This window comes from Haemorhous mexicanus, chromosome 2 (genome assembly GCF_027477595.1).
Source record: "Haemorhous mexicanus isolate bHaeMex1 chromosome 2, bHaeMex1.pri, whole genome shotgun sequence".
Taxonomy (NCBI): Eukaryota; Metazoa; Chordata; class Aves; order Passeriformes; family Fringillidae; genus Haemorhous; species Haemorhous mexicanus.
In genome coordinates, this window is record NC_082342.1 from 15,817,242 (window position 1) to 15,836,984 (window position 19,743).

The 19,743-nt window shown below is 47.2% G+C and overlaps 1 protein-coding gene across 2 annotated transcripts in view; it reads left to right on the plus strand.

The window, feature by feature from the left end:
- Positions 1-19,743, plus strand: part of CLPB (ClpB family mitochondrial disaggregase) — a 73,551-nt gene that overhangs the window by 43,214 nt on the left and 10,594 nt on the right. For both annotated transcript variants that reach the window (XM_059873650.1, XM_059873659.1), the window contains exons 6-9: positions 2,272-2,369; positions 8,404-8,518; positions 15,268-15,345; positions 17,587-17,642. In XM_059873650.1, coding sequence (XP_059729633.1) covers positions 2,272-2,369; positions 8,404-8,518; positions 15,268-15,345; positions 17,587-17,642 — 347 coding nt within the window. The remainder of the gene's footprint in view (positions 1-2,271; positions 2,370-8,403; positions 8,519-15,267; positions 15,346-17,586; positions 17,643-19,743) is intronic.

Here is a 19,743-nt window from a genome sequence, read left to right on the forward strand (position 1 = left end):
CACTGGGATGTTCCTCCAGGTTCTGTCTGTGCCCTTTGGCATTCACCTTTTCCTCCTGCCATCTCTCCCTCCTCTTGCCGTCCTCATCCCTACCCTGACAGCAGTGGGGGACCTAAGTACCAGTATCTGCTGCGTCGCCAGCTCTATTGACAGTTATCCAGAATCTGAAGGAATTCAAGACAAATTGTTAAGAGGATGGAGTTAATAAAATTTGAAAAATTGAGGCCTGTCACTCCACTAAACTTTTTTCGATCCCACTGACAGAAACATATTTCCCCAATGAGTGACCTTCTGCAGCTGCTGCAGCGCCACAATGCTGGGCGGGTGCAGGGAGAGAACCCCCACGCTATTTATCAAATATTATCAGCCGGGGCCTTCTAATATGAGCATGGAGGGTGGGAGGAGGCCACAGGCTCATACAGCCTGAGGTGCTGCCCAGGTGTCCATCTCCAGCTACAGACAGCGAGTGGGAGGTGACAAATTGCCTTCTATTAAGTCGTGGAAGGTTGACGTCCCCTTGGATACTGCTGCAGCCTGTGGCACAGGGTGGGAGAGGGCAGGAGAGGAGGTGGGGCTGTGGAGTGGGGTCAGCCAGGGCACTGACAGACCAGTGGCCACTTTTACCTTCTATTAGCAAGCCAAGTGATACTGTTATTTATGGCAGCATAATATTTTATTGCTGCCGGTACTCGAGGTTGGAATCGACCAGTTATAGGAGTCGGGTTCTATCAATTATTGCAGCAATTAGTCAAGTCGTCAAAGCCATTAACAGGGGGATTAGGCCAATATTGGAGAGCCATTATTGATAGATCCAGGGCAAAGCCAAACAAACCCTCCATCAGAAATGAAAGCACGCCTAGCCTCGAGTATGTCATCATTTGGAGAAGTCAGGAACATGCCCCACTGGTCACTGCACAGACCCAGGTGGGTTTTGGCGGGGGTGGGGATCACTGTCTCTTTAATGTGTATGGAGCAGTCAGCCCCGGCAGTGTGTAATCTCACCTGTCTTGATCATGGTCTTTATTTGTGAAGACAAGGCTTGCCATAGAAATTAGTCCATGTCGAATGTTTATGGAGCACATTTTTCATTCTGTAAGCAAATATAGTTCCTTGATGCCAATGCCTAGGAGTGGCTAATCTCTGCGGCTCCTCTCCCACAGACTCCCCTTACTTCATTCATCTGTTCTGATTGCTGCTTGCCCTTACTGAGCACTCCTGGTGCTTTACACTATCTCATGGCACCGAAGCAGCTTGGTCTGCCTCTGCCAAGGTACTTGTCTCACTCCTATGTTTTCAGCAGGGTTACAGAATGATTCAGGCTGGAAGGGACACCAGTCATCTGGACCAACTTCCCTGCTCAGGCAGGAGCACATTGCACAGAATTGCAGTGGAAGGATTGGAATAGAAGACATCCCAGACCTGCTGAGCACAGTTATGGGGTCTTCCTCCACCAGATTGCTTTCCAAGGCTTGATTACTAGTGGGAGGGTCAGTTTCAGCACCAGTTTGGGGAGTTTGGGACCAATTTGAAGGTTCATTCTCATAAACTCTTGCAGTTAGGAGCTGCTGTGGGGTCGTGGAGTGCACCAGTGTTAGTGACAAGTCTCTGCCTTAGAGACAGCTCCTGAGATACTGAGAGTCAGAGATGAATCCCAAGACCTTGTTTGCCCCTCTGGCTATTGCCATTACCCCTGTCTCCTGATATCACTGAGCTTGCCTCCGTATACTTCCCATCACTGCAACTGGACCAGTTTGACAGGGAATGCTCTTCTGCAATCCAGTGTATCCAGGAGAGAGCTCTCTCCATGTGTGTGTGTTTCTGTGGGATGACCATCCAACTCAGTCTAGCTCATTCTTTGGGATTTGTTGGTTTGGGGGGTTTTTTAATTACACTGCAAGGAAGGGTATGATTTTCCCCCAGAAGTGCGCCAGGAGCTCAGTGGAGCAGCTGGTCCACAGGCAACAGCCAGCTCCAGCTTCAGCTCCAGCTTCAGCTCCAGCTGGCGCAGGCAGCGTATCCAATTGAAGCTGTAATGATCCCATGTGGCTCCCACACTCTTCACTGGCAAGCCAGCTGTTAGCAGTGACAATCCCTTTTCTTCCTCCCTGGAGATCCATGCTTGTAACCGCTGGTTGTACATCCTCTCTTTCTGATCCAGACACCCTCCAGAGCAAAGGTTAGGAGGGGACACAGAGAGGATGTGCTTCCTGCTCCTTCTGCCCCAAGACTGAACTCTGAGCTCCTGATCTTACTCATTTCTTGTGCTGTCAGGTGCCAACCCCCTGCAGAAGAATGAAATGGGACACACACCCCTGGATTACGCCCGTGAAGGGGAGGTCATGAACCTTCTGAGAGCATCAGAGGCAAAGGTGAGCCTGAGATTCTGGCCAGTTTGGGTTTCCTTTCCCACTGCAAGAACACTTAGAAATATGTTGTGTGGATGTGGCACATGGGGACATGGGTTAGTGGTGGCCTTGGCAGTGCTGGGTGGGCAGCTGGACACGATGATCTGAAAGCTCTTTTCCAACCCAAATCATTCTATGATTCTATGATTTTAGTGTGCAAGTGATGGAAGGCCACCTTAGCACCCTTACAGCTCCATCCTTTTCCAAAAGAAGTCTTTAAAATTAAGAACATGACGCATAAGGAAAAACATCTGCTTTTGTAGTATTTTAACTGTGGCTGTGCCTTCCTCTTCCAAGTTACCATTTCTCACTCAGGAGTGACCTGCCCAGAACCATTAATGCTGCTCTGTAACCCCTGGATGCAGTAAAATCCAGAGCCTGTTTTTACTCTGTTTCTGAAACTGTCAGACAAGCAGGGCTGAGAATCAGAGTCCAACTATGGCCTGGGACCTAGGTGTTCATGTGCACCAACCTAAGGTAAAAGGCACTCATTTCCATGGTGGAATCTCATCCCTTCAGCTTCCATGTCCCATTTATTTTAAAGAAGGAAAAGAATCACATTTGCCATCATGGTTCCAATAGAAATGCCAGGAGTCAGTACATTTGTGGAGCTGTGGGCTACTAGATAATGAGGGATCTGCAGCTAGATCTCAGGGATTTAAAATTCCTGGGCAGAGGCCTTGTTCAATGAATTATCAGTGGGTAGGAGAGGCCATCACAGCAGTGGCAAGTGATGCCTCATCATTGGAAATTTTCGAGGCCAGATTAGGTGGTGTTTGGAGCAACCTGGTCTAGTGGAAGGTGCCTCTGCCATGGGATGGGTTGGAACTGGGTGAGCTCTAAGATCACTTCCAACCCAAACCCTTCTGTGATGCCTTGTGAGCTGCTTGGAGATCATCTCTCCAAGCAGCACAGATCAGCTAGGGCAGGGGACTCCCAGATAAGGGGCATTCCCTTGTCACCAGACCACAAGAGCAGGAGCTGAGGCACAAGGGGACCAGGTTGTTCCTGGCTGCAAAGTTCCTCTAACATTGTGTACCTCCGTGTTTTTTCTATGGGTTTGAAATTTAAACTTGCATGCTAAAAACCTGAGGCTAAGAACTTAGCACAAGTGGAGGATGAAGGTAATTATAACTTTGTCAATTACTGCACTTAGGAGGTATTACCATGAAATAAACCGGCCAGGTGTCAACTGCTGCACTGTCTGTGCTCACCTATTAAAGTCATCTCTCAGGCAGGAGTTCAGAACCACATTCCCCAGTGCTAAATAATCTTCTGTCCTTAGTAGGGACACAGTGATCTTTCCTCTGGGGCTCTCCATACTCCTTCCTGGCAAAGGAAATGCTGCCATGGCTGCCCTCTGTGGTCCTGATGGCTACTTTTGTAGCCAGTAGCACTGTCACTGTGGCAGCTCTGAGAGCAGGTTTTCATAAAATCATAAGGGAAGAAATCTTAAAGCTCATCTTGTGCCACTCCACTGCCATGGGCATGGACACCTTCCACTAGACCGGGTTGCTCCAAGCCCCATCCAATCTTTCCTTGAACACTTCCAGTCATGGAACAGCCACAGCTTCTATAGGCAACCTTTGTCAGGGCCTCAACATCCTCACAGGGAAGAATTTCTTCCCAATATCCCATCTTATCCTGCCCTCTGTCTTCCAGGGAGAAGCCATTCCCCCTTGTCCTATCCCTCCACATCCTTATTCAGTCCCAATCCAACTCTCTTGGGGCCCTTCAGGCCCTGGCAGGGTCTCTAAAGTCTCCCTGGAGCCTGCCCTTCTCTGGGTATACACTCCTAGCTCTCAGCCTGTCTCCAGAGCAGAGGTGATCCAGCCCTTGGAGTACCTCCATGTTCATCAGTTTCATTATCCATTATCCCTCCAGCATCCCTCCCAATCATGGCTGCATTTAGGAGAAAACACTCTGAGGGAAGAGCTCCATGAGCACAGCATCAGCAGAACCAAACCTTGGCATAAAACCTGCAAAGAGTGACAGTGTCTTTCACCTTACAGGAAAAAGAATTTTAAATACTAGTGCAAAACAGGAGCCCAGATGATGTCAGGGACATGAGCTAGGCTGTGATAGCTTTGTGGAGGTCTGGAGAGGGATTCTTCCATAGGAAAGGCCAAAAAAATCTTGAGGTGTTCTTGTGGGTTTAAGAAAGGTTAAAATGAGCTTTCACTACTCCAAACTCCACATAGAAGGTTATGGCCAGATTAGGCAACAGCCAGCTTTCAAATAACCAAAAGAGACATTTTTCTAATGAAATGTGCTTAAACCAGCAACCTGAGGCTGTTTAGGATGGAAAAAGAAGCATGTGAGTCACAGCTGGAGGCTTGTTTTCTTGGAAAGGCCTATCAAAGGTGATGGCTGGGATTAAGTGGACACCAGCTTCTGGTCAGGAGGTCTCACACTGCTGCTTCCAGAAGGGCAAAAGCAGCTGTATGCTCTTCCTAGCCAAAATATTCCTTAAAAATCCTTCATCAGACCCTGACAAAGACAGGGGCGGTCACCAGATGGGTCTGATAGGGTGCAGAGGGGAGCTGAATGGCAAAGACAGACTTGCGAGAGCCAAGCTCAGTCCAGGCGCTGCTATCCCTCCAATGACAAAGGAAAGACACCAGTTTCAAGTGCTTTCCCTCCCTTTTCATCATAGATACAGAAGAGCTTATTTTAATTTCTTCAGACTGTGTAGCGCTGGGAACCAACTCAAGAGTCCTCAACACCAGGCAAGTGTGGTCTAAGCTCAGGAAAAGCACACACAGAGTTCTGGTTTGTTTTTTTTTTTAAGAATAAAGGAAATCAAAATAAATTAAAAATACATATGAAACTCCTTGTTATTCTGTCACAAGGATATGTAAATAAAATCTATGGGATATGTCCATCCCGTAATAGTTCTGCCTATTCATTCTCTAGCAGTGATTAAAATGAGCAATAAATTCTCAAAGACTCTCGGTGGAATGTGGCTGCTGGGGAGGATGAAACCCCGGGAGCACCAGTTTCCCCCCAGCTGAATATTCATCACAGGCTGGCTTGGCAGTCTGCTGGTTTATATACAAGTACAATCATCTTCCTCAGGAACAGCTCCAGAGATATATTTCCTTTCTCTCCTTCAACTATTACTTAAGCATAAAAACCAAGGCAAGTTTCAAACTGTTCAGGGCAGGTTTCCTTATTGGTGCTGGGCTCAAGAGAGCATTTACCCAGCAGATAATTCTACCCCTCCTGCTCTTAAAGAGTTCAGTTATTTTATTCTCCACTTTTCTTCTTTAAAACAACATGCTGGCAGTCCAGAAGCCCCCTATGTCCTGGGCTGATCCCACAGCATAGGCAGCAGGTGAGGTGGGGATTTTGCCCCCCTGCTCCACTCAGGTGAGATCCCACCTATGGAGTTGCCTCCAGCCCTGGGGCTCCCAACATCAGAAGGACGTGGAGCTGCTGAAGCAGATCCAGAGGAGGCTATGGAGATGCTCTGAGAGCTGGAGCCCCTCTGCTCTGGAGACAGGCTAGGAGAACTGGGAGTATTCAGCCTGTAGAAGAGAGGGTTCCAGGGAGACCTTAGACTCCCTGTCAGTGCCTAAAGGGGCTGCAAGAGAGCTGGAGAGGGACTTTGGACAGGGACCTGAGGGGACAGGACATGAGGGAATGGTTTCACACTGACAGAGGGCAGAGTTAAATGAGATATTGGGAAGAAATTCTTCCCTGTGAGGGTGGTGAGGCTCTTGACACAGATTGTGCAGAGGAGCTGTGGCTGCCTCATGCCTGGAAGTGTTCAAGGCCAGGTTGGATGGGGCTTAGAGCAGCCAGATCCAGTGGAAGGTATCCCTACCCATGGCAAAGGGGTTGGAGTGGGATGGTCTATAAGATTTCTTAAGATCGCCCTTCTGTGACTCCATGACTGTCATGCCCACCCCAGTGACAGGCAGACAGCTGTTATCACCTGCCAAAGCACAGACTGAGTCCTTCTCATTTTAATAATTAAGATTTCTCATGCTTTTGGCCTTGCATCAGGAGAATTACTTAACCCGGTGAGTGCAGAAGTCTGGTTGCCTCCAACATAAGAGCAGAGCAGTGCTCCCTGTATTGCTCTCTAAGCAGGTAGCACCATTGTGCTCCACTTAAGTGCTGATGCTGAGCCAGACAAGGGTCATCAGGACAATGGAAGATCAGCTGCTGCAGGGTGAGGACACAATCCCCACCAACACCATTGTACACCACGAAGCGAGAAGGTGGGAACAGCTGGATGTGTATGGTGAGGGGAGCAGATGAGAGAGGAGTGGAGTCTTATGTTAAGTCCAGGATGAGTGGGGCTTTTTCTTGGAGGTTCTGTCACCAATGGATCTAAAATACATTTTTCTTGGTGGGTTTTCTTGTGTCAGTGTCCCCTGTACAGTGTAAGCTAAGGCAGATGCTCAGGATGCTCCAGGCCAGCTGCATGACCCAGCTAAGAGCTGTGTTAGCACTTCTGGCCCACTGAGTAGCTGGCATGAGTGCAGGGCTCTCCAGAACAGATCCTGAGCAGAAAACGGTACTTGTGCACAGGAGTTGTACTGTGTCAGTTTTCCAAGGAGGGAGGGAGAGGGCATTGCAGAGGATGGGTATCCCTTCCTTCTCTTCCTGCACATCTTACCCACTCTCCATAAACCCACGGGAATCATTGGGTGTCCTAACATCACTGATCACATTCCTTCATCTTCCAAAAGGCCAGAGAGGAGGGAGAGAGAGAGAAGAGATTGGTCAGGATCCTACAGACACAGACGTATGGTGAGGTCGTACCCAGTGCCGGAGGGATCAGCACAGGCAGGATGTCTGTCCCAGAGCTGCTCCACTGGGATCTGCAAGGAAGTTATTGCTCTGTGTGAGGATCAGGGCTCATGGCATCTCTATTACACGTGAGACTGATAGCACCAGCCAAAATTGGATTGTTCGCTATTTATTATTTTTTAACTTCTGTCAGAATCACTGCTAGCCCGGGAGATGTCAGCAGCCTGGCTGGAGGTTATCCACTCCAGCTCCAGCAGCTGGATCCTGCTGCAGCTTTGGCACCTGCCTTCTGGCTTTGGTGGAGGGTATTTCCCTTAGTGAGGTAGGTTCAATGACAGGGACTGTTCTGTGGGTGCAGTTACTCACTTGGCAAACCCCATGGGGTCTTTGTGTTCTGTCTTCATCTGAGTCTGGCCTTGGGGGATGAATTTTCCCAAAGCATAGTCTCAGTTGGAAATGTCTGAGCTCAGCTTGTGGACAGAAGAGTGCTCAGCAGCCTTTCTAAAGATCATGGAATCACAGGTTTTGGGTTGGAAGGGACTTTACAGCTCACCTAATTTCACCCCCTTGCTGTGGGCAGGGACAGCTTCCACTAGATCAAGTTGATCCAAGCCCCATCCAACCTTTCCTTGGACACTACCTGGGATAGGGCAGCCACAGCTGCTCTGGGCTATCTGTGCCAGAGCCTTACCACCGTCACAGGGAAGAATTTCTTCCCAATATCCCATCTAATCCTCAATGGGAAGCCATTCCCCCTTGTCCTGTCACTCCATGCCCTTGTCCACTGTCCCTCTCCAGCTCTCTTGGATGTAGGGCACAGTGATACTCTGCCATCTCTGCAGGATGTGGTTGGAGTCTTTGAACAGGAAATGGTTGGAGGGTAGGAAGACAAATCTAGGTAGAACAGTCATGACTTTATTTCCCAAAATAAACAGCACCTAATGATTAAGAGCTGTTGAGCAGTGCCATTGTTCCCTCTGTCACCAGTACAGAGGTAGCACAGGGTCTGGTTTCCCATCAGCAGAGCAGGATCCCTATTCCCACTCACTCCAGCTTCCATCCATGACAGATTCAGGAATTTCCTCTTGCTAGGCCTGGTGCATCCAGACCAAACTGCATCTGCCCTGGGGATGCTCTGGCTCCATGTCAGAGAGATCCCCATACAGGGCTCTGACATCTGTGTAGTGACCCAAAAAGTAAACTCTCTGATCCATATGTTTTCTTCCCTCCACAGTTCCAGGAGGAGCAGCGCAGGAGGGAGGTGGAGGAACGGCGGAGATTCCCACTGGAACAGCGGCTAAAGGAGCACATCATTGGTCAGGAGAATGCCATAGCCACAGTGGGGGCAGGTAGGACCCTTCACATGCTGCCAACTCTGCCCTCCCACACATGCTCCACAGGGAAGACAAGCTGTTGCCTCAAGCCTTGATCTGAGGCTGCCTCTGGGCAGCCTTGCAAGGTTGCTGGGGAATTCACAGTGGATGCCCCATCCATGGAAGTGTTTAAAGCCAGGTTGGACAGGGCTTGGAGCAGCATGGTCTAGTGGAAGGTGTCCGTGCCCATGGCAGAAGGTCGGAATGAGATGAGCTTGGTGCTCTCTCCAAACACAAACCATTCTGTGATTCCATGTAATTAAGGCTCCAGCAATCTGGGCTAGGTTTGATTTGCCAGTCCAAAACCTCTGGATCCTGTCAATAATTCCTGACCCATACATGCATCCCAGTTAATGCCTGAAAATGGGACAGCAAAATAAGAGCTGTTGAGGCCAGGGCAGAATCACAAGGAACATGCTGTCAGAAACACGAACCCATTGCCTTCACTTAACAAAGAGGAGCCCAGTGTGGGCTGGGAGCTGAGAAGGAGCCGGGAAGGAGTCTACACTCCTGCAAAAACAACAGCCACCCTGTGTGTTCAGAGAACGGCTGCGCCTGGGGGCAGCAGCCCGGCTAATTGGGGAGCTGTGATTAATGGGCAGTGCCTGTTCCTGACACAGGTGGCGTTTCTGCGCATTAACGTCCTTGCCTTTATGGAGGTTTTTCTTATTGAATTATAGGGAATGTGCTTGATACCCCTACAGCCTCAGGATATTGGACCAAAAGGTAGTGGGAGACTCTGTCCCCTCCTCCCCCCCCCTTTTCCCTTCTGTCCAGTTTTTCTTTTCATTTTCTTTTCTTTTTGTTTTCTGTCCAGAAGGATGAATTTTAAGACAGGACTTTCTCTCTCAAGCACTTCCTCTCTATCTTTGCTATTTATTTTGTGCCCAGCTGGTTTTCCTGCCGCTTTGTGGACCCTGTATCCCTCTGTTCTGCCCTCACCACTGCCATTTGCTGGTGAGCAGGCCTGCCACACACCACATCTTCAGATTCACCAAGCCTGCCTGATATGTTTAATTTATAACTGGTGCCTTAATTGAATAATTGGATTTAATCCGTCACTCGGTGCATGATCCAAACAGTCTCCAGAGGGGCTTAGCCAGAATACAAAGAAAACGTGTGATCTGGGGTTAGAAGCACAAGGTCTGGAGTGATGGGGATAGAATGGAGTCACAGAATTATGGAATAATTTAGAAAAACCCTCTAAGATCACCAAGTCCAGCTGTTATCCCAGCAACCCCCTGCAAGGGGATGCACCGGGAACGCTGATGGGGAGCCCACTGCAGCCACAGCCTCAACAGCACAGCATCACTGCCACAGAGGGAAAATCCTTCACCACTGCCTCCATAGGATATATCCAAGCCCTGCAACACTCTTTTCTGATATGTGGAGCAAGACAGGACTGGGAGAAGGTGGATGATGGTTATCTGATGGTGACTGGGCATCTCCCAGCATACAAGGTTTCTACTGGTGCCTGACTGGTTGATGGTGGGAGGCAGCTTGGCCACCCCCTCGACGGGTGTAGATGTTCAGTTGATCTTGACTAAATCCCCATTAAATATTCCATCTCCTGACATCAGAAACAGACAGGTCATTGCTGCCATCTCAGGAACTGCTGGGATTCTCTAACTGGTACATACAAATGAGCAGCTAAAAGGCTTAGGGTTGTGTTTCCAGGCACTTCCATAAATGGTTGAGCTCTGGATCTGATTAGGCCTGCTTTGCTTTTTCACTGGAAGATGAGGAGGCAGAAGGGATCAGCAACATCTCCTCTCTGAAGTTATAAGCTAAAGGAGGCATTTTTTCCAAATATATATCTGTGTGGGGTTTTTTTTTTTTTTGTCTAATATCCTAAACATTATTATGCCAGTTAAAGAATACCTTTTTTATATGGACATACCATGTTTGCTGGTCAGTACTCACTTAGAAGTAGGGTGGTTCAAACCTACCACTTCCCCTTTTCAGGGGGAATAAACCATGAGGGTTGAAGCAATCTGTTCCAGCTCTTCCTGAAGTTGAATAAGGAGTGAGGAAGGAAAAGTGTTGTTTATTTTTCAGGGATTTTGAAGAAAGGGTAGTTCAGAAAAATCTATGTTTTAATTATAAAATTCCCAATTTTAGCTGCTATTATATTGAAAATCAGTCAGTGTTTCAAAACTGGGAAATGAATGAGGAAGATTATCATCCTGTTCTGGTCCAAAGGAAACTGGGGTTATTTTGGACAATATAGGATCCTTTATGAGGGCTTTTTTTTGATGCGTGTTGCCTGCCGGTCAGGTGAAACTTTGCAAGGATGCAGCTTTGATCTAATTTGGGGTTCCTTGAGCTACCAGCAGCAGAGCTGGAAGAGAGCTTCTTTGGGAGTGCTGCATACCCTGGAGCGTCAGTGCAGTACCTGGATGGAAGCAATGATTCCAGGACAGGTTTGGCCCCAGAGCCTTCGCCCTGCGGTACCCCAAACCTGGACGGGCCGAGGAGCCCCGCAGAATGAATTGATTTGATAAATGGACATTTATTACACTCACAAATTGGCTGAAACCAATTTCAGTCACATCAAGTGCTGATAACTGCTGGGGTATTGATTTGTGTAAAGTAATACAGTGAATTTATCAGTTCAATAGCGGGCTGAAGGGCCTCTTGGAGACGCAGGGCTGCAGTCACACTGTTACAGATGGACGAAATAAAGTGAGAGCACGGCAGCAATGCCAGGAACAGCTCCGCAGAAGAAGGCCCCAGCGTCATCATCATCAGGCTCTTGTTTTGGACATTGGGCCTGAATGTCATAATGAGATTTCAGCGCAGCAGTGTGACCTCCCTCCTGATATTTATTTATTTATTTATGCCAGGAGGAAGGAAGGGGGCAGCTTTCCCAGAGGCAGAGCATGGATTTCATGCTTGGGTGACAATGAAGAGCGGCCAGCGTGGCTAGCAGCTGCTTTGGCAGTGCAGATTCCAAGGAGAAGAGTGTTTCTGTGGCTTTCCTAGCTGAGATTTTCACCCTGGGAACTGGCACTGATGTTCTGCTTTGGTCCAGGATGGGGCTTCTGTTCCTTCTGCTGAAACTGAACACTGCACTGCCCTGGGATGGGGCTTTTCTTCCTACTGCTGAAGCTGAACACTGCACTGGACAGCCTGAGAGACTGCACTCCATCAGCCCCAGTGGTAGAACCTAGGGAGTGGTGTCCCTTCCCTAGGGATATCCAGATTTTTTAAGTTTTTCCAAACTTCAAGAGTGCTATGTGCTGAAATAGCTCATCATTTTCAGGCTGCTTGTAGAGAAGCATTTACACCTTATCATTCTGTTGATCTGATTAAGCTGCTGACTAGTGACCATGGAATGGTTTGGCTTAGACAAGACCTTAAAGCCCATCTCATTCCAACCCCCTCACATGGACAGGGACACCTTCCACTAGACCAAGTTGCTCTAAGCCCAGTTCTAGCCTGGCCTTCCAGGCACAACTTCTTTTGGCAACCTGTGCCAGTGCCTCACTAGCCTCATAGGAAAGAATTTCTTCTTAAATATGATGCTCAGCATCTTCTGACAGAGATCACATGCTGAATCTAAGCTCTAACCTTATGGTAGATTTTTAAGGGATGCTTTATATCTCTGGAGTTGCTTTGAGTATTTATCCATAAACTCTGGCATCCTTCTGCAGAGGGGAGGGGAAGAAGGCAGCACTTAACCCCACTGTCTTTGGACCCTGAACGTGCTTGACCCTGTGAGTGGTCACTCCATGCCCCAAAGCAGAAGTTTATTACTTTTATTACCATTATTATCTTAGCTGAGATAGCTGCAGGAATTATTGGCGGTTGTGTTACTCCCCATCAGTTTTTATGAAATTTCCCACCCCAGGTGTTTGACCTCCCGTTCATTGCTGTAAATGGTTGAAAAGGAACATGTGCAGTGCTGGGAAGGGCACACAGAGGGATGCATCACAGACCCTTCTCTGCACTTCCCTGTCAGGTGGCTGTTTCCGGGGATGACATGGCCAGGGAGCAGCTGAAGGACAGGATGGGATTCCCACCAGTCTTTGCCCAGGATTTTGAACAGAATCAGATTGCTGGCTGCAGCCAAGCTGGTCTCTCATGCTGATATGCCCAGGCAGGGTGAGACAGAGCCAGGCACCAGCCAGTGCTGCATCTGGCCTTGTGCCCAAGCTAATTAAGCCTTGGCAGGAGTCAGGACTCATTAGCATGGCCAGGGGGACAGGTAATGCATCTGCCTGTGTCCAGGCATGGAATGGCAAGTTCTTGAGGCACTGGGGTTCAGCTCCCACTAAATGCACAATCCCAGCACTCAGTCCCATTTCTGAAGGAGTTGGAACTGATGGTCTTTAAGGTCCCTTCCAACCCATACCCTTCTACAATTACATGATTCTACATGTCTTGGATTTAAGGTTAAATTGGGCATTTTTTTGATGTTTGGACAGAGATGCAAACCTTCATCTTCATCCTGAGCTACGACTGCCTTTTGGGAAGCCCTTCTGACTTTCCCTGCAGACTTTACAAGGATTAGGAATTCAGTCCCACTCTCTTTCTAAGTGGCTGCAGTGGTTAATCACCTTCGTTATTAAAACTGTTCTGCTTTATTTGTAGTTTGATCCTCTCACTCCAGGCCCTGGAGCACCTTAATTTTCTCTGTAGCTGAGCAAGTTCAGTGCCTTCTTGGGGAGATACTTAATGACTGTGGTCAGGTCACTCCTCACACCCCTCATCATTAACCTCAGCTCATTGATTTGTTCTTGTCGTGAGGCTTTGCTCTTGTTTTCCTAATCCTCATCGGATCTGCTGGCTCCACTGCTACCTGGGTCTCCTGGAGTATAAGCATGGACTCTGACGAGCTCAGTTTCATGCAGTTCCAAATTCCCATGAGACCCCTCCATGCATCTATAAACTCCAGCTGCTGGAATATGCTGCTGCTGTTTAACATCTTCCCAGTGTGTCCCTGCTGGCACAGGCATCATTTCCATGTCAGGCTGTAGGCTGTGACATTCCATTTCTTAGTATTTTCAAAAGGGAAATATTGTTTAAATATTTTTTTATGCAAATCTTTTTATGTGCAAAATGGCTCTATTTATTTCCCGTGTCAGTTTCTTCTCCCATGCAGGAAGAACTCGTGGCATGCCATGCCTAGGATGCCTTTTTTTAGGTGTCTTCTATTTACCATACCCCATCAAGAAAAGGGTTTTATGGACTGACTTTGAGATTGAAATTAAGAATTCTGCAGTTTTAAAAACCACTCTCGTGCTCTTCTGCCAGCTCAGGGAAGAAAACAAACCCATAGCTCCCCACAGAGCCAGCCAGTGCCTTATTCAAGGGAGACACAGGACTGAGGCACAAGGACAGAGGCTGAGACCCAGGAAAGTGGCCAGAAGAAGATGAGGGAGCTGTGTTTTGAGGTTGACAGTCACAAGGAGAAGTGGGTTTATTCTTTCTTGGCTTTATTCCTGTTTTTGTTGTGGACACCACTGAAAGGCAGCAGAGGCCGAGCTTTGCCATGCCTGTGTGCAGCAGCATTCCCAGAGCTTTAAGGCACAGCTCTTCCAGTGTTTTCCTTCTGCTCATCAGAACAGTGCTGCTGTTTTCCCCCACTACTTTCAAATTCCTTGTCAGTTACAATTTTTGGGCATCTTGCCATTTTCATGCCCTGCTTCCTAATGTGCCACATTTTGGGTTCAGCTGGATCTGGGGGTGCCGTGTGCCTGTCATGAGACCTTGCTGGGTCTGAGGGGTCCTGAGACTGTACAGTGCATGTTCTCTTTTACAAAACACCTTACAAGATTTACAGGCTGAATTGAAATACTGCAGATAAAGCAGAAAGGCTGGGATGTCAGTTAATCTCTCACATTGAACTGGAAGCTGGTCTGATCCAGGGAAACCACTTCCATGTTCCAGAGACCGGATCCAGCCAGCAGAGGATGAGATTTGATCTTTTGGCCTCAGAAGCAGTTCCTCCTCCGTCAAATAAGCCCAGTGTGGTGATGTTACTGGTTTGGTGAGCATGCTCACAGAGCCTGAGGCTGCTCTGTGGGGCTGAAGAGTACCTTGGGGAGCAGTGGGCACCCATGGGGATAGGAGCTATCACCCACTCTGCACAGCACATCCATGTCTGTCCTGAGAAAGGGCTGTGTTGGTCGGACTGGGAGTTTGGGAAGGAATCAGGGCTCTTGCCTTTTGTAAAATTTTCCACTGGTATCTCACCCAGGATGCACTTGGATGCTGCTATCCAGGGAGGCACTGAGATAATCACCACACTTTTCCCAATCCTTGCACCAATTCAGAGCTTTTGTGACCTTCAGCCACCTCTTTCTTCCCATTCCATGCCAGAAATAACCTATAAACCTCTTCAAAACTGATGTTTTTTCCTCACAGAAAGGTTGCACTTGGGAGCTGGTGAGGCAGAGTGCCTCTCCATCCCTCTGTCCATCCATCCATCCTTGTCCCCCCCCTCCACCATCTCCCTGGCAACGCTGAGTGCACATCCTGGAAAACTTTATCCGAAATCTGCTCTGGGCAGCTTTCCAAATCCATGCTAACCTTATTAGGTGTCTCTGGGGCCTTGGCTAGCTAATCAAATTAGAGAGCGCTAATGGCAGGGAGGACTGGGAGTGGGTAGAGAGCAGTAAAACATAGTGTATACTTAGTGATAATTACACTTGCTTTGTGGCATTGATTTATATGCTTCTCCCCCACCTCTTTTTTGTTTTCATTGTCTTCAAATGCAGCTATTCGGAGGAAGGAAAATGGCTGGTATGATGAGGAGCACCCGCTGGTGTTTCTTTTCTTGGGATCATCTGGAATAGGTAACATTTGGGTTGTGGTGAGGGGGATGGAGAGCCCTGAGGAGAGGGGGTGGAAGCTGTTGCAGGGCTGCAGGGTCTGAATGAAATACCAGTTAAACACACTGTCATCTTTCAGCGGGTCACCCATCCTCCAGCAGGGTGACCACAGCTGGACACCAGCACACACAGTCACATTCAGGCTCATGCTGTTTTATCCCAGAGGACAGCTCCCCCTCCAAGTCTCAAAAAGGGGCACTTTTCAGAGTAAAAGTATTACTTTAACAACTTTCTGGTGAAAACCCCTCTATTCCAATGGGAATGGTGGGATAATAGTAGAAATTTGCTGCCTGCAAACTGAATCTCTGCTTGTTTGCTCCTGTGGGCACAGATTGCTTTGGAATGACATGATTTTATTGACACCGATAAGATTTGTCCTCCAGCCCAATCAAATGCCACATGACAGCTGATCAGTTCATGAAATGGTCAAAATGACTTTTAGTTGTGGAAAAAAACCCCAACAAAACAGCTTCAAAGTAACTGATCTGTGACATTTGGAACAGCCTCAGGGCTTCTCCTGCCTCCACTGTCTCCCAAAGGGCTCAAGAAGGTGCTGATGCTCCAGTGCTGGAGGGGTTAAAGGGGCACAGGTGAGATTTTTGTCCTGCTGCAGAACAGTACCAGGCCTTCACTCCAAATAAGTTGCTATAAAGCTGTATAAAATCAGGATAAAATATTTTTGATACTTCATTGCCCTGCTAGAGGATATCTAAAGACTCAGGGATGTAAATTGTTGGCTCTTCCACTCCCATGGACTTCCATGGGGGCTTTTCTCCTTTTCTTTTCTTTTCTTTTCTTTTCTTTTCTTTTCTTTTCTTTTCTTTTCTTTTCTTTTCTTTTCTTTTCTTTTCTTTTCTTTTCTTTTCTTTTCTTTTCTTTTCTTTTCTTTTCTTTTCTTTTCTTTTCTTTTCTTTTCTTTTCTTTTCTTTTCTTTTCTTTTCTTTTCTCTTTTATTTTCTTTTTTCTTTTATCTTTTCTTTTCTTTCCTTTCCTTTCCTTTCCTTTTCTTTTCTTTTCTTTTCTCTCTTTCTATTTTATAGGAAACATAATTTCTTGCATCCTTACACATCAGGAGCTCTGATCCAGCATCATCCAAAGTCAGCAAAGCTCAAACTGAAATCAAATGCAAAATTTTGGCAGAGATTTATCAGAGCAACCCCATGAATTCCCATATTTGTAGCCCTTTTCTTGGTGATTTACGGATCTGACCCACCAGATCTATTGTCCCTGCAATACAGCTGTGAGTGGATGTACAATACTCCAGTAAGAATGTACTTTTTAACCTAATTTCCTTTTTAAAACACGTGGGCTTTTTTCTTCAGAATAGTTATTTCTGTCCCTGCTCATTTATTTTTCAGTGTGCAAGTAAATCCTACAGGGATGCATGTGCAGTGCACTTCTGACAGGTGTGCAAGGGACAAGTGTGAACCCCCAGAGCATCCATCCTCCAGAGGGGTGACTGGCTTCACCTCAGCTTTGCTGATCACCCGGGAGCCAAAATTGGCCCAGTCCTTTCCCTAATCAACCTGACAAAGCCAGCAGTGTCATGCTGGGGGGTAGCAGCAGGGAAGAGAAGTTTTCTGGCATCCACACTTCCATAAAACTGCCTCTTCAATGAAGTTTTTCCCCAAATGGATGGGCTGGGAGAACAGGACATGGCCTGGCATGAGCTGGTACATGTGTTCACCCTCAATAAATGCCTCCCAAGCCTCTATAAATGCCTTCCAGGCTGGATTTGCTCCATTACTGGTTGTTCCTAATCCCAGAATTTTTTTACTGTCATCTTATATAAAGCAAAGAAAAACCACCCCATTTCCTTGAAATTCTTTATTTTGAAGATTACAAGGCATTGCACAAGGAACTTGGAAGATTGAGGGTAAATGTAGAAAAATCTGATCCATCCAATATAGCAAAACTCTGATCTATCAACATCTTTTTGTGGAAAAAAATCAAGAGCTTTGTTCCCATCATGCGAGAGTCAATTAAAGCTGAAGGAGCCAATGCAGAGATGCTGCTATTCTAATGCATCTGTTCACCCTGCCCAGGCTGTGAACGCCACTGAATGTGATCCTGGAGATAAAACAGCAATACCCACTTCCCAAAGAAAATACACATATTTGTTGCAAGAAGTTCCAGCCCTGGTGTTAGCAGAGCTGATGAACAGACCTGGTTTAATGCAAGTTTATTTTTCTCTCTCCGAAACAGGTAAAACAGAGCTGGCCAAGCAGACGGCCAAGTACATCCATAAGGACATCAAAAAGGTAATGCCTCATCCCAGCTTTGGGCTGGCAGTAAAAGGGATGCTGGGAGGGTCATCAGAGGGTTCATTGTGTGGCTGTGCTGCCCTTAGAAAGGGCTTCTTTTGCACTGAGAGGGACCTGTCAAGGTCATGGAGTCACAAGTCTGGGTTGGAAGGGCGTTTTAAGCTCATCCAGTTTCACCGCTTCTGTCAAATGCAGGGGTACCTTCCACTAGACCAGGCTGTTCAAAGCCACATGCAAATTGGCCTGGAACACTTCCAGGGATGGGGCAGCCACAGCTTCTCTGGGCAGCCTGTGCCAGGGCCTCACTGCCCTCAAAAGAATTTCTTGAATCTTAGCCCTGCCCTCTGTCAGTAGCAAGCTGTTCCCCCTTGTCCTGTCATTCCATGCCCTTCTCTTGCAGCCCCTTTAGGCCCTGGAAGGATCTCTAAGGTCTTCTGGGAGTCATCTCTTCTCCAGGCTGGACACCCCCAGCTCTCCCAGCCAATCTCCAGAGCAGAGGGGCTCCAGCTCTTGGAGTATCTCCATGGCCTCCTCTGGACTCACTCCAACAACTCCACATCCCTTTGATGTTGGACCCCAGGGCTGGAGGCAGCTCTGCAGGTGGGGTCTTACCTCAGCAGAGCAGAGGGGCAAAATCCCCACTTCACTCTGCTGCCCACACTGTGAGATCAGCCCAGGACACTGTCTATGCTCCTGTCTATGTTACCAGAATGTTTGAATTGGAAAAATTTAAATGGATGTAACATTTGTGCTTCCGGTTGAATTTTGCTCTAATTTTGACATCCTGTGTGGTGAATATATTTTTTTGCCTCTATTACTAATATCACTGTAAATTGTTAGAAGGATAAAATTCCAGAAATCTGTTTTCCATGTCCCCAGCTCCACCACTAGTCATATCCTGCCAGTATGGACTGTAGCGATGCAACATTGATTTCCTGCTCAAAATTTTAAGTGCTGAAGTGTTTGGTATCCAGAAGCAGATTGAATTATTTAGTTTGTTACCCAGTGGTTAGATTTTAGAGAAGATGGTTTGGAATTATTTCATGGAGGTGGTGGCTTTGCAGGAGAGCACCACTTCAGTGGTGTCTGGGGTTTCCATTCCATTCCATTCCATTCCATTCCATTCCATTCCATTCCATTCCGTTCTACTCTATTGTAGTCTATTTCTATTCTATTCTATTCTATTCTATTCTATTCTATTCTATTGTGTTCTGTCCCATCCTGTCCTGTTCCATTCCGTTCCATTCCATTCCATTCCATTCCATTCATTTCTAATCTGTTCCGTTCATTCTATTCTGTTTCTTTCCAGTCTGCCAATTCTATTCCATTCCAATTATTTCAATCCATTCAATTTTAATGTATTCTACTCTGTTGTGTTCTATTCCAATATTCTATTCTGTTCCATTCCATACCATTCTATTCAGTCCCAATCTTCCATTCCATTCTGTTCCATTCTATTCCATTCCATTCCATTCCAATGGAATTTTCTTCCATTCCATTCTGTTACCTTACATTCTCTTCCATGTTTCACATTTAAGCCTCTGCCTACCTGTAAGAGGTACTTGGCTCTCTCCCACATGGAGCCAGGGAAAAGAAGGAAAGACAAGCAAAGCTGTGATAGATGAATCCCTCTTCCCCATATCCTCCAGCAGTGAATGGGCACACAATGCAGCAACATGTGTAGGAAGACCAAACTGGAACCAATGCTATAAAAACAGCTGTTCTGGTTTCTTTTCCTCATGCCTCTATAAATGCCTTCCAGAAGCCATAATCCTGGATCTAGAGCACCTTCATCCCTAATCCCACACGTGGAACTGCTCCATGGCCAGACATCCAATGGGGAAATCAGTTAAACCCTGAGTGTTGTGTTAATTTGATAGCAGCAGGAATCTGGGATTTATTAGAAATGAACCAGCTCAGCCATTGGTCCCCTAATGAGGGGTGAGAGGTTGCCATACCCCCCACAGGCTCTGATGAGGGGCAGCAATTCACAGGAACTGATGGATTAAGAATGGAAAACCTGAAACTGTCTCCCTTTCATTTCCAAAACAAAATCAATTTTTTCCATCTTGCTCTGCCCTGGGCAGTTTGTAGATAT